Below are 15532 nucleotides of genomic sequence, written 5' to 3' on the forward strand. Positions count from 1 at the left end.
CTTTTCAGGAATATGGCATGCTAATTCTTTTCAGCCTAGTTTCCCCACAATTAGGTCTGCACCACTTTCAGCCAAATGTGTTTTTTCCTCTGCATCTTGCTGGGGAACAGGCATTAAGGAGTTCTTTCTTTCAGCTCCATTTCTTAAAAGGATTACTTAAGTGAGATTAGCGTTCATGAGAATGAAAGGAAGCCCCGGCTAGAGCTCCGGTCTAGTGTTAGAAAGGCACACACAATGCTGTCAGGCCACCAGGCCTTGGTGCTAATCCATGTTCCAGGTTGGCGCTTATTGCATATCCTTGGGGAACAAACAGCATCTTGTGGTTTTATGAGGCAGATAAGCTGCAGGAAAACTAACAGCCTCATGACACAGGTCGCTAGAATTAAAGACTAGCCATATGACCAGCAAATGGGCATTCCTCTAAATGGAGTTATTTACCAGAAATAGCTACCTAAGGGTACCTAAGGGTTACCTAAGTGATTATGCTTGGTATTCCTCATAAGATAATATATGCATTGGATGTGTATTACAGGTGTGTTGTATTTAAGAGGGGAATGTGCATGATTATCATGCTCACATGGAATGACAGAGGAACATTCAAGCTAGCACTGAAACCTCCCACCTTGTATGTTGCGAAACAAACAAGATTAAGGGGAATTGCTTGTCATTTATTAATGCAGACTTCTGCAAAGTTCTTTTTTTAAAAAAAAATCACAACCTTCTCTGTGCAATATATTTAACGTGTCTCACTCTCCAAGTACTGTTTCTCTCTAGAAAGGGCTTGTGTAAACAGCATCAGGTCAACATTAATTTTACTGCTACAGAACTCAAGAGGCCTCTGTCTCATTTCTAAGCATGTCCTGGAATCTCACCCAGTCAGCAGCAGGACTGCTGAGTACAGAAAATCATCAGCATTGTGAAAAATATTGCGCTGTTTTTAGCCAAGCGTCACTTCGTGCACTGAGCCTTGTAGCCTCAAGGGGCAAATGACAGAAAAGAGATTTACTGTGTGACGCTATACAATGTCTACTGGAAAGTAAGCCCCAGTCAGTTCAGTGCAATATACTCCCAGGTACATGAGTAGAAGAAAATGGCAGAGTATCCAGTGGAGTGCAATGTAGAAGTCTAAGGGAAAGAGGAAGAAACAGAGGCATGAGAGGAAAGCTAGGGGATCATAGGGAAGCAAAGGGCATAAGGCCATGAGGGGTCTCTTGTGTCTCTAGGAATTACATAGAACTCTCCCATCTGTGGTTTTATTTATTATCCCAGATTAGTGACCAGGCAATCTGAAAGGGGCAGTGAGTGCCAAGATGTAGTGTATCCCATGCTACATCTGTGTGGGATGCTAAGTACACAAATGGATTTGAACTAACTGAGCACTTCTTTAGCTGCAGATCTCTAGTAAGAGTAAAATGATGTTCAGTCATTGACTAGTTTTACAGATGATGGAGGGTATTGGGAGGGTCAAAGCGTCCCCAGTCACCCAAAGTTGACAGCTAGCAAGACAGATTGGTAGAGCCACCATTCCCTTCGCACACCATACATATTCTGCATTGGTAACTGGGAGGCAGGGCACAGCACCAGAGTTACTCACCCCTATTGGAAAGACCTCATGGGAGGTTAAGACTCTTAATGGTTACTGTTCCTGGTGGCTATGTACTAAGTCCAGTATCAGAGGCATCATTTCATTTGGTTGGTTGGTTAAGGCATTTATATACTGCTTAATCATTAGCATTTCTAAGTGGCATGCATTAAAAGAAGAAAAGCTATTTAGCATTCCACTGAACACCAGTAGCTGGGGAACAAAACCAAGCAGGAGAGCACTACTGTGTTCGTGGCAGGTTCGTAGACTCCCTATAGGCATCTGATTGGCCACTGCGAGAACAGGATGTTGGACTGGATGGGCTTTGGGCCTGATCCAGTAGGGGTTCTTCCTATGTTGCAATTCTCATGCTGCGATACTGGAGGCAGTATGCAGAAACTTCCCTCCTTGATCCGCTACTGGTTGCTAGGGTTGTTTGGGGGATCAGCGGGTATAAAACTGATGCTGTCATATTTTGGGTTCTTGTCCTTAAACCTTTTGAAGTCATGTGCAGACAGGAAAATCAACTTCAAACAGACTTAGTTCAACTGGGGCAAAATGGGCTTATTTCAAACTGTTTGTTTTAATTAAAGCAATTATGAACACATTAAAAAGGGAATGTAAGGCGAGCCTTCCACAGAGAGAGGTCTTAAGGAAGCAGGTGATCAGAGCTTTGCTAGGGCAGGCTCAGTATGGAACATGTTGCCTTGAAAATGCCATCTTTGCTTATCCAGTTTTGCTTTTGTGAGAGCCATTGTGGTGTAGTGGTTAAGAGCGGTAGACTCGTAATCTGGGGAACTGGGTTCGCGTCTCCGCTCCTCCACATGCAGCTGCTGGGTGACCTTGGGCCAGTCACACTCCTTTGAAGTCTCTCAGCCCCACTCACCTCACAGAGTGTTTGTTATGGGGGGAGGAAGGGAAAGGAGAATGTTAGCCGCTTTGAGACTCCTTAAAGGGAGTGAAAGGTGGGATATCAAATCCAAACTCTTCTTCTTCTTCTTCTTTTGGAAACACATCTGAATAAAATAAGTTGGGGTGGTTTTTTTACCTTTATGGGAGATTGTGGTAGACATGTTTGCAAGTAGAAGGTCCAGGTGTCTCCAATTAAAGGCTCCCAGGTAACTGGGAAAGCCTCTGCATGAAGGCCTAGGGAAGCAGGGCTGCTGTAGTTGGCAATAGTTTGCCTGAATGTGCCAGTGGCCTGATTCTGTATTTTGCAGCTTCCTATGTTCCTATTTCCTAGATATTCTAAGAGATCTGCTGTTGATTCCATATACTGTATTCTATTTTAATTCCACTTCTGTTCCCCATTGTTCACATCTCTTTGGAGCAACTCCAACTCCCATCAGTGCCAGCCAACATGGCTGATTGCCACTGATGATGGGAGTTGTGCTCCAGCAACATCTGGGGGACCATAGCTTCTGCAGGCCTGATCTAACCTGTTTTGCCTATTCTCAAGGAACAAGTGCCTCCATATTGACATTCAGTTTGGAAAAACTCCATGTGTTGCAAGGAGGGACTCCATAAAGGCAAGGTTGGGAAACCTTGATCAATCCAAGGGCCACATTTCCCCCTGGGCAACCTTCTGAGGGCCACATGGCAGTGGTGGGGACAGAGGCAAAAATGGATGGAGCAACAAGTGTTAATTTTATATTTGCATAATAGGCTAGTTTTCTACACATACACCTATCTATGCTATATTCTGACAAGCAAGAGGCATTATCAGAATTCAAGGACAAATTCCAGTTAGGCAAAAACAATACCGTACAGGTTTTCCACACAAATAAATGTATCCTACAAGGTAGTTGCAATTGGTTTCTTGCAATAAGGAAAAAGGATATGAGAAGCTGGTGTAGCTCAAAAGTGAGATGGGAACCAGGAAATCTTTTTCAAATCTCATCTCTGTCATGTATTCACTAGGTGGCATTATTGAGATAATAGTGACTTGCTTCACTGGGCTATTCTAAGGATTATGTATGGGCTATTCTAAGGATTATATATGTAGGGGAAACGGTGAAGGTTCCCTATGGAGGTAAATAAAACTTGGTAATGAAATCAATAAACATTTAATGGACATACAATGCACACACACTTTCATAGTTACAGTCTCATTTAGTATGGCAGAAGTCAATGCCAGCTAGGGAGCAGTCAGGGAGAGCACAGAAGGAGGAAATGGAAGAAAACTCTTTCTCGGTTGGAACTAAGAACCCTGAGTCAAAACTAGAACATCTGTCTTTCTGTACATGTTGAGGTTTTGAGGAGTTTACTTCCCACAGGAGATCTGGAGTAAGCATGTGCCCTGGTAACTAGATACTAACAGAACCCTTCAGAATTGCATTATGAAATACTGTAATACACACAATCTTCTATCGCATTTTTGGAAGAAAAACATTTGGACTAGTAACAAATTACAAGCCAAATTCCACAAGGCACCAAGTGTTCTCAAATCCCCAGGCCAGCCTCTGTAGCTGTCACTCAACCACTTCTCTTGGCTGCTAAACCAGCCTTCAATAACCTGGTATCCTCCAGATGTTTTACTACAACGTTGCCATGTTGGATGGGGCTGCTGTGAGTTGTAGTCCCAAACATCTGGAGAGCAGCAGGTTGGGGAAGGTTGTATCCTTCTCTTCCGCAGAATACTTTGCTGCTGAATGGAATAGCCAGTGTGGTGTAGTGGTTAAGAGCGGTAGTCACGTAATCTGGGAAACCGGGTTCGCGTCTCCGCTCCTCCACATGCAGCTGCTGGGTGACCTTGGGCCAGTCACACTTCTGTGAAGTCTCTCAGCCCCACTCACCTCACAGAGTGTTTGTTGTGGGGGAGGAAGGGAAAGGAGAATGTTAGCCGCTTTGAGACTCCTGAAGGGGAGTGAAAGGCGGGATATCAAATCCAAACTCTTCTTCTTCTTCTTCTTCTTCTCTTGTACAGCACTTTGATAGCCTCAGGCTGGGAAGCAGTTTGCCAATTTGTAAAATAAATAAATACCTTGTAACACATCTAAAGACACCAGCTGATTGTGACCCAGAATTCTGCCTGGGAAGTTGGTTGACTAATTAGCTCCTGAAGATTTAACAGAAATATCATTTGAGAGCTTTTTTTCAGGAAGCAAATAACTCCAGACTAACAGAAGTATGTGCATATAATTGGAAGTGCATTAGTGATGGTTGGTGCCCATTAGGAATAGAGGGGCAGAAGGCAAGAATAACAACAGCAGGTGGAGCCAGAGCCAATGACAATGCAGAGGCAACTAATTTTAGTCCAGTCCCCACCCTTTTCCTGCCGAGTTTGTAGAACTCACAGAAGTAATTCTGTGAGTAAGGAGGAGGAGGAGGTTGACAGGTAGTTCCACTCTCTGGCAGGCAAGTGGGGCTGGCTAAGGGCAGATGGAGGTTAATTTAAGAAATTAGGAACCTACTTGATCAGGCCTATGGCCCATTTGATCCAGCATCCTGTTCTCCACTGTGTACGATCCTCCACTAGGATTACTCGGGCTCCCTGCTAAACAATGTCAACAGGGGTGCTGAACTGAGTTGCAGGGCAATATAGAAGGGTGTTTTGTCTGCTTTATACAACAGCAAACTCATGCAGATGGGGCACGTTTATTTCAAGAAGAAGAAGAGTTAAGATTTTAGACATCAAAACTCTTGAGATGAACAGGGACCAATAGTATCCACCCATTACATCAGATAATTCCTTGCATAACATGGGACATATGCTCATGCGTTCATTAAAAGTGGTTAAGTTTTAGTCAGAAAAGGCTGGGGAAAGGGTGTAGCCGTAGGACATTTTTCTATCTAAGTGTAATTGGGGTGTTGGTAGCAGGTGGAATAGTGAAGTGAGATACTTGTAGCATTTTATCAGAAAGAAGGAAGTGGGGAGGGTCTCTCTGAACATACAGATATGCTGCATTTAGCAATCTGAAGAATTCTTGCTTCTCATGCAAAAAACGGTTTTAAAAAGTGCAACAAAAAGTACAACATGCCTGCTGGAATGATCACAGCTTTGTAAGGGGAGACAAAGCAATTGTCTCCATTATTCCACATACAATAACAAAAAGGGGAATCAAAATGTGTGTCCTTTGAGGGGCAGAAGCAGCAAAGCTATTTTGTCAGGCTCACAGAATTCTCTCATGTCATGTCCTCTCTTCTTTTTCAAGCCATCACTACCTTAGGTCCATTAATTTCAGTGGGTCTACTCTGAGTCAAACATAGTTGAAGGCAACCCTATGATTAGAAAAATAAGAATCTGAGAGAAACTGAAATTGGCAGTTTCACCCATCCCTACTTCCAAATAAATGCACACAAGACTAGTATAAAACCATAGTGTAAAACCATATAAAGAGCAAACATTGCTTTCTGGCCTATACAGTATTAGACTACAGTGGTACCTCTGGTTACGTACTTAATTCGTTCCGGAGGACCGTTCTTAACCTGAAACTGTTCTTAACCTGAAGCACCACTTTAGCTAATGGGGCCTCCCGCTGCTGCTGCTGCCACCGCCGCACAATTTCTGTTCTCATCCTGAAGCAAAGTTCTTAACCCAAGGTACTATTTCTGGGTTAGCGGAGCCTGTAACCTGAAGCGTCTGTAACCTGAAGCGTATGAAACCCAAGGTACCACTGTATAATGAAGGGTCCCATTTCTGAATGCTCCCTCAGTGAAAGTCCTTCCATATAGGAAATTACTTGTGGTATCATAACTACAACTTTCTTCATTTCCCAGGCATGGTCCCTTCTGATCTTCTTATTGTTCTCTGTAAATCACTGTTTCTATTTTGCCCTATTTAGGACATAACTTAGGAGCAAACAATAATAACCTGTTAGTCAAAATAAGCTGCAAGGATCCAATTAAAAAGCCCAGTTGGAACTTAAATTGGCAATTTCCTGTAGGACAGTTTGGCCCAAATATTGTAGCAAACAAGAGTAAATCTATGATATAATTTAAGATGGCTATGGTGGACCTTAGACTGTCATAACTAGCTCTTGTCCAGTCTGGTACTCCGTTGTGGCAACATGGACTCTCCATAGACCAAATTATGGATATATTTTTATTTATGGCAGTCCTGTTGCTATCCTAATTTAAGTATGGTTAGAGGGGAGGCAAGATTTTGCTCTGAGGGAGGAGACGACCTTGGCTAGGCTGGATACTTCCTGTTCCTCCCTTGTCTTGCATCCAAAACCACCTTTTCGCTTCCTCTGATGCTGGTGTCACTATGACTCCATAGAACTTGAACTGCCTTTCACCACTGCCATCACAACTGCCCTCTTATAGGCTGCTGTCATACACCAGTACAAAGAAATGAATGAGCTCACCCTAGTACCTGAATTCAAGCAAGTGTGTGTGTGTTTTTACAAGATGCAAGCATTATCCAGCTCCTTCTGAAACCACATTAGCATTTCCTTTTTAAAAAAGAAAAAGAAGAAAGAAAACGTTTTCCAGGATGCTTTCTAACTACTTCATTGACTTGCAGAGTCACAGGGACAATGTGAACAGATCTGTCCTGGCAGCCTTTTCTGAAGCACCTGTTCTTGCTACACTGACTCCTCCCTAAGACATGCATTTTTGCCAGGAATCTGAAGAGCTGTACAGAGTTTCTGCCAAGCCTAAAAAACCTTCTTCTCCCCACTCTATTACACATACACAATTTGTTTTATCAACCAGCATGTAGTTTAGTCTGCCTAAACCCTGCTCTGGTACACTGCTACAAGTCTCCATGGAAACACTTATGTCTTCGTCAGCTAGAAGTTTGGATCCAATTCTTCCTCTTTTGGCTCTTCAGGAGCATGGCAGTGTTTACTAAAGAGATGCTGGCAGGGCTGGTAGTTGACCGAAGGACTTGGCCCTTCACAGACCACAGTGTGCTTCGCAGCATTGTGGATAAGACATGTTTAAAACGAAAAATAGACTCTTAGTATTGGAAATTCTGTTAATCTTCCACTTTATATGCTGTTCTCTAGTGTTTACACTTTGTGGTAAAAGTTACACTCTGCCCCAGTTTCAGTTCAGCTTGCAACTAACTCCAATTCTGAAGCTATGATTTAAAAATAAAATGTAGATAATTCAGAATTTGACACTGAATTAGCATAAAGAGTCTGCCTACTAGGAGCTTATTCACACCATCAACAATTAAGAGACTGTGCTATCTTTGAGTCACTAGAATAATTTGTTACTACAGCTGGATCAGATTCATGCTTCATTTAACAGAGTGAGTTTAAAACACGTATCTACTGATATGCCGTAAAAAATTCAGGGCTCGCCCCCACTTCTGCTTGTCCCATGCCTAGAAAGTATGAGTTGGAGTGGTTTTCCAGCTCAGCCAGAGGTCCATCTATTCCACACTTCGCTCATCCTGACAGAACTTGGGTTTGGATTGTTCCCTGTGTCTTGTCCCAACCCCTTGACTGTGAAAGCAAACCCAGCAGTAGAGCTAATCCAAAACGTACTTATTAATTTTCACTTCAGCCAAAATCACTCTTGTTATTCACACTCAATTCTACCCTCTTTGCTGCCACATAGACACCAGTATTTATAGTACGCTGAGAAATCACAGCATTTATGATTAAGAGCACAATACAATCTCATGCATCAGAGTACATTAGAAGCACGTGGAAGAGCACACAAATGAGCTTTGAAAGTATTCCCATTTTCAGAAAAATGCAAACTCTCAATGGCAGTGGCCTCTAAACTGATCCACCTACTCCTACAACACAAAGAAAGGAGCAACATTAAAAATCTTCCAGTGAACTTTCAGCTGTCCATTTGCAGGATTTTCCAATCTAAAATTATTCAAGTAAAACTGCAACTCTCCCAGCACTTTTTTAACATGCAAAGTTTTTTGTGGCTTTCCGTTCCCAACATAGTACCTAAACTAGACATGAATAAATGGACTTAGCTAAAATCTCTAACCCTCGTTCTTGATTTTTATTTTATTTTTAACTTTCAGTGGGAGTTATAGGCTAACTACTTAGAATGACATTCAGAGAGAGAAAAGCAGAGTTTTCCATATCAATCCATATTTATAAAACCTTTTCCATCTCAGCATTCAGGGCCAGCTTTACTAGGAAACAATATGAAGCAGTTACAGCATAGTTCGGAAGAGAGGCCATTTTCCTGCATCATTTCACCTTCAGGTGTAAAAAGCAAAAGTGGAGGTATTATCACCTCCATGCCTGTTGAGGTCCATGTAAATGCTTTCACCACTTGGTTGCTCCACCAGCATGTTTAGCATACCATGCAAGTAATTCACCCCCCAAAGGAAGTGGCAGCACTTATGTGGAGTATTAAACATATTGGTCAAACCACCACATGGATGGATGCCTTTGCACAGCCACTCACCCTACAGCTATCTGGATCTGCAGTATAAAGGGATCCGCACTACCAGAACAGATCTAGAGAGGGCACCACTTTTATCGTACAGCTTTTTTACCTTTCTGTAAAGCGGGAGGGGGGGGTGTAACCTGCAGCCCTCCAGATGTTGTGAGATTACTGCAGTACTCTTCATCATCCTTGATCACTGACCATGTTGGCTGAGGCCGATAAGAGCTGTATTCCAACAACATATGGAGGGCCACATAATCCCCAACTTGGCAGTAAATGTCACTCAGAGATCACAACCTTTGCCTGTTATTATCTGGACATAATGAGTATGGGCATATATACTAGACATGCCATTTTCAAGATATTTTCAGGAGTAGCCAACGCGGAGCCCCAGCCAACATGGTCAATGATCAGGGATGATGGGGATCATAGTTCAATAACATTTGGAGGGCACCACGTTGGCCCCTATCACTGTGGGTCAAAATGCAACCATGAGTGTCACAAAAGTCTTGGGATGAGCCTCTCAAGTAATTGTTCTGGGATAACAGTGCAGCACAAGGAGCTAGGGGACTTCTGAGATCCATTTCAAGCCGCTAAGGGGGATGCTAAGCACAGAATTGTATTGTAAGTGTCCAGAAGAAAAAGTTTCAAAACTGTTGCAATAGACTCTGAGAGACCAAGTATGGCTATATGTGGTCAGTTAATAGCGCCATATCAGACAGAGGAGGAGTGCACTGTTACTCCACTGGTTGACTGTAAAAAGTCAGGGTGCTTATGAACTACATTTTTCAGAAAGGAAAACTACGCAATGCATTTACAAATGAGCCATTTTAACTTGTTCCTCTCTCCCTTGTGACAACTGTGCATATATACAGAATACACATAGTGATTTCAGAAAGCCAAGGACCACACTTCTTTTGTTTTGATTCCCTGAAAACACGACACAGTTTATGAACCTGCCCAGTTCAAAGCACACTGAACAGAAAGCCTGCAATGTCTTTTCCTTGACACTGCGTTCAACATTATGAGAATGAGGAGCCGATAAATACAGTTGTGACTAATTGCTGTGAATAACACTATTTTCAAGTTGCTGGGCACTGGCCCTTCGAGCAGGAGAATTTGTCCCGTGTTCTTGTTTTAGTATTTGCTTGACACTAACCCAGCTACTTGAGCAAGTATAAAGGACATTTTGGCTGCACACACACCTTCAGTTTTGTTTTTGTCTGTGTAGGAAAGAAGCCAGTTTCACAGTCTGTTACTATAGCCTATAAATCCATGTTGTACTTTTCCTCCCACCCTAGAAGACTCTCTGATTATAAGAAGCATTGTTTTTTAAATACTTATCTACAATATTTCTTCAAGAATATGCCAACACAGAGAGAAGTGTAAACATGCATCACTGAAATCTAGATCAGTTCTCCCCTTTATTTTTAACTGCATTTCATAGTTTAATTGAAGTCAGGTTGGGTAGAACATCAAAGGATTGGCACATCCGGAAGTGCATTATTCGCTGTTCCTTCTCTGGAACTGGTGAAATCCATCAAATGTGCTAGGCTCCCTCTGGTATGCTCTGAAGCTGCTTTCCTTCCTAATTCTTCCGGAAACTGAGCCCTGACATAATCAGCTCACACTGGATCAGAGAACTTTCTGAATATCACTAAACTTCATAACACCGCAAGCAATCGTGAACTCCACTCGTACAATGTATAAGAAAGAGAGCATACAAGAGAGGAGGAAGAAAAGGAAACGCAACGGGGAGGTTTGTCTTAGAATTTTGCAAAACTGCTTAGCTCTCTTGCAAAGCAGGTCTGTGTCACTGAGAGATCCGACAGCACGTCTCAGTCAAATGGCTTTGCACTGAGACTCCACCGGTTCAGTACTGTGCAGTGCTTAAAGTTAAAACGATGGGCATCAAAACGCAGGCACACCTGCGTGCGTTTTCTGAAAGCAACCACCGGTTCTTCAAATCTATGGCACCAGGGAGGTTAAGAAGCCCCCAGGAGCCAATAATGCTGCCCGTTAGCGGGGGGCGGGGGGGGGCAGGACAGGACGACTGCAGAGGGAACTGTACACTTACCAATGTCAGAGTTGCAGAAAGCATCCTGGGGGTGAATTGGGACGCAGGTACAAGATTCCACCAGCAAGTCACTCAGGCTCCAGCTGCAGAGCAGCATGAGAAGGCTCAGCACGCACCCGGACATGCTCCTGATCATCCTGCCCGAACAGTTACTCTCTCACACGGACCGGAGAAAGGGTGGAGGGTCTCTGCAAAACTGTTGAGTTTTCTGCAGCCCCCTGCCTCCCTCTTCTACTTGGCGGCGGCGGCGGCGGCGGCGGCGAAGAAGAAGAAGAGACTGCAGGCTGGATCTTGCGGGACTTTCTGTTGCTGCGTTTCCTTCCACCTCTTCTCAACAGAAATTCGATTCTCTGCTGCACGAGTTCGAACCCCGCTGAGCGCCTCTCTGCCTTCTCCGCTCTCGGCTGCTGCGGGGAGTTATAGCCTTGATCGCGCCCCTCTCGGGCTCTTGGGGTGCCGCCCCCCGGACCAATCGGAGCCCCGCATTACCTCATCCCTCAGGAAAAGGGGAGCGGCTACCAAAAAAAAAAAAAAAGCACCACCACTCAACCTCACTGGAGGCGGGGTCGCAACAAGGCATTCAGCTCCATATAGGGAATAATGTGTGCGTTGACTGTATGCGCTGGCTGGGGGGCTGCGAACGGGATTTCTGGCAAGAGGAGCCGCCTGGTGCGCGCGGAAAAGGAACGGGGAGGAGGAGGAGAATAGGTTAATCGGGACGTGCTTCTTGCTACCTGACGCTGCAAAGGAGGCTCCGGCCACCGCCGCCTCATCCCCACCCAACAGGTCGCCAAGAACTGCTGGAAGGAGAGGGCACGGCCAAGAGGCAGCAGGACTGACTGCGCGTCCCAAAGACCGAACCAAGTGGGCACAGAACTGCTCCCAGGAGTGCCAGCTTGGCCCGCGACCGTGGGTGCCTGGGGCTGTGAGGGCCACGCAGCATGCATGCCCTGGCACCGAAATTCGTGGGTGCCTGGCCCCTTCATGGAGAATTTTGTGGGTGCTCGGGCACCCAGGGCCCCAGGGAGTCGACACCTATGACTGCTCCCATAACTAGTCCACAGTGCTGCCCATCCCACCCCATATGACATGCTTTGCAAGCCACTCTGGGACATAAGAGCCAAATCCTAGGGGCCGAGGTCCCTTCATTCTTTACCCCCCTCCCCGAGTGTAAAATATTTAAGGGGGTCCCGGCCAAGTTGATGGACATTGACATTCAAATAGTCAATAGCATCTTGTGATTGAATATGTGGAGTGGGACCCCTCTCCCCAGCAATATTTTCAGATTCTGGGAGGCTCTGCAAAATTGTTTGAACGAGATTGTTTATCACTTCTTGTTTGGCACCGTGGGCTCCTTTGAGGAGGAAGGCGAGATATTAATCAATAAGCAGATAAATAGCTTTTGAATACCAGTTGTTGGGACTCACAAGTGGTTGAGAGTGCTGATGCACTCATGTCCTGCTTGGAACTCACTCCCCCAGAAGGCAATGGCAGCCACCAACTTGTAGGACTTTAAAGGAGGATTAGACAAAGCCATGGATTGCAAGGTTACCAACGTATCCTGCCCACAAGGGCTGCGTTCTGCCTCCACTGTCAGAGGCCCTGTGCTTCTGAATACCAGTGGCTGGGAATCACAAGTGGGCAGCATACTGCTGAGCTCATGTCTCACTTGTGGGCTTCCTGCAGGCACCTGTGTTATGTACTAAGCTTGGATCCTAGAACAATAGGCAAGTAGGATCCTAGAATGAAACAACTGATTGGCTTGCAGGAGAAGACCAATCAGGCTCCAGGAGGGAAGCAGAATCAGCCAATCAGACGGAACTCATTGTGTAAATAATGTATATAGAAGCCTGAGGTTTGGGGGGCAATTAAATCACTGTTTTACAAGCTGCAACGAAGAGCATGAAATCACTACAGGACTCTGAGTATATTTCAACCTGGCTGGCCACTGTGAGAACAGGATGCTTGGCTGGACAGGCCATTGGCCTGATCCAAGGGGGCTTTTCTTACATTCTTATGGGGGTTGGACAGAGCACCTGTCTAATTTTGTTTATTTTCCTACCAAACCTATTCTAGCAATCCAAGTCTATGATTTTTTAATTATTTTTTTTTAAGAAAAACTCAAGTGGAAATCCCCCATTCATGGTGGATGTTTCACACACGAGGCTTTGACTTAGTTTCCATCGTGTGGAAACTGGATCCTGTCAAAACTGGGCTAATGCAGGTCATCTGAGTCAAACCTGGTTTTCTGCGTGTTTATCACACCTTTGAAACAGGCTGGAAGCCACAAGAAGAATGGTATATGCTATGTACCAACTTTGGTTCTTTTCATTTAAATTTAACTCATGTTTACTCCTAAAGCATCCTGGGGGCTGAAATATAGTGAAGATGCAAATAATTCTGCTTTGCGATACCTATGACAACCTTACAGCTCAAGGAGTGCCTTGAGAAAATAGCTAAATCCTATATGTGTGGATATGTTCATGGGGTGCAAGCTAATTCTGAATTAGAGATAGTAGAAAGGAATTCCATTTTAAATGCCTTTTTATCTTTTTATGTAAGGGGAAAGTGCGGCAACACATTAATGTCACATTTCTTTCCTCAATAAACAAATGTGCTAGTGGGGGAATGATGCATGTTGTCTTGGCACTGGAAAACCATTATTTGATGTTGAGTTGTGTAATGCTCAAAAAAGTTCCACTCAAAGCCTCCCTGTCACTATGAGTTTATAAAGTCAGCTGTTTAGAACTGAGTTTGGAAAAGCCCCATCATCTTCCAACTCTTAATATTGGTGCATATTTCAGCAATTGCAATACTCTCTGCAATTTATGGGGAGGAATTGTTTGTATTCTTTTGCTCCGTTCCCCTGTGGGATCATATGGCAGAGACAGAATCACAGCAAAGGAAACTGTCAGATGCAAGATGTAACAAGGCAACCTTATTATCCTGGAAAGACAGGGCAGGGTGATTAATCACATTAGACCACTGTGTGTGATGTCAGAACTCTATTATTGGGATTTAGAAGATTTTGGCATTGCTAGCCCTACATTGTGCTGCTAAAACTGGGGTCACCAACCTTTTATGGCCCACGAGCACATGCGCAAACTCGAGAAACTGCCATAGGCACCACATACTCAAGACCACAACTGAAGTCTGATGGCAGCGCAGGGGGCTTTTTTCTTTTCTTTATTGAGGGGAGACGTTCACAGCTGCATTATCGGAGCATCACCCAAAATGCCACAATTAAGATTTAAGTTTAATATTGTATATGTGTGATATTATAGGCTTTAATATTGTATTTTTACATTGTTCTGACCTGCATTTGGGACACGGGTGGTGCTGTGGGTTAAACCACAGAGCCTAGGGCTTGCCGATCAGAAGGTCGGCAGTTCGAAAACCCTCAACGGGGTGAGCTCCCATTGCTCGGTCCCAGCTCCTGCTCACCTAGCAGTTCAAATGCACAAAGTGCAAATGGATAAAGAGGTACTGCTCTGGTGGGAAGGTAAACGCTGTTTCCATGCACTGCTCTGGTTCGCCAGAAGCGGCTTAGTCATGCTGGCCACATGACCCGGAAGCTGTACGCCGGCTCCCTCGGCCAATAAAGTGAGATGAGCGCCGCAACCCCAGAGTCGTCCGTGACTGGACCTAAAGTTCAGGGGTCCCTTTACCTTTAACCTGCATTTGGAATTTACAGTGAATGTAAGAAATCTAATAAACCTTAATGAAAATGAGACCAGTCCTTTGAAACCGGCATGATAAGGTGTGTGCTTGATATTGCTCCAGAGGTGCCAGGGTGTGCAGTGAGGGAGCATATAAATTTTTCAGCCTGCCCCAATCTATTAGCTATGGTAACAACAAGAAAAGCTAGCATTATATCCGCACTTAATGTTTTGCAATAGGGGCAGGATCAGTAGAGAACAAAATTGAAATTCCCTCTCTGTGTTACCTTTGTGTGTAGACTTTGAATCAATTCCTTAACTCCCAGATCAATTTTCTCCTCTCCAACCTCCTTCGGGAGGATGGAAAACCCTGTAATTAGAGTGTACCATGTCACATGAAATATATCCTTTGTAAGAAAATTAAAATAGTGCTGTATCATCAAATAATGAAGCCCAAGTTATCTTTGTTCTTGCTCGGATGAGGCTAAGAGGTTGCACCCCAGGATAAGGTAACCCATAGTGCATAATGAGCTCTTATCTGGCATGCTTAGACTATAATCTGAAACAAGCCTTATATAATTAATTGAAAACTCTCTAGTGCAGTTGTTGGGGGGTATATATGCTTTGCTATGAAATTGTGCAGAGGACATGAAACCTCAGAAGTTGTGGGGTATTTTTCCCAAGGGGCCACACTTGCCTACTGTTTATCTCAGCTAGGTGCCTGCCCAAGCCCTTGAGAACAATCATAAGCATGTTTACTCAGTCTCCTGCCAAGCTCAGTGAGGCTCCCTTCCAAGTAAGTGTGCTTAAGACAGCTGCTTCAATAATACCCAGCATTTACGTATGTAGTACTTATAATATTCAAAGTGCTTCCCATACACTATATTAGATCACACCCGC

The 15532-nt window shown here is 44.2% G+C and overlaps 2 protein-coding genes across 3 annotated transcripts in view; one reads left to right on the forward strand and one right to left on the reverse strand.

Annotated features, from left to right (window-relative positions):
* The window catches only part of TIMP3 (TIMP metallopeptidase inhibitor 3), a 49375-nt gene extending 37916 nt beyond the window's left edge, over window positions 1–11459 (reverse strand). The window contains exon 1 of the mRNA XM_082241230.1: window positions 10974–11459. Coding sequence (XP_082097356.1) covers window positions 10974–11109 — 136 coding nt within the window. The 5' untranslated portion in view covers window positions 11110–11459. The remainder of the gene's footprint in view (window positions 1–10973) is intronic.
* SYN3 (synapsin III) overlaps window positions 1–15532 on the forward strand; it is a 183968-nt gene that overhangs the window by 91254 nt on the left and 77182 nt on the right. The window lies entirely within an intron of this gene.

Source organism: Podarcis vaucheri (genome assembly GCF_965113315.1).
Source record: "Podarcis vaucheri genome assembly, chromosome: 10".
Classification (NCBI taxonomy): Eukaryota; Metazoa; Chordata; class Lepidosauria; order Squamata; family Lacertidae; genus Podarcis; species Podarcis vaucheri.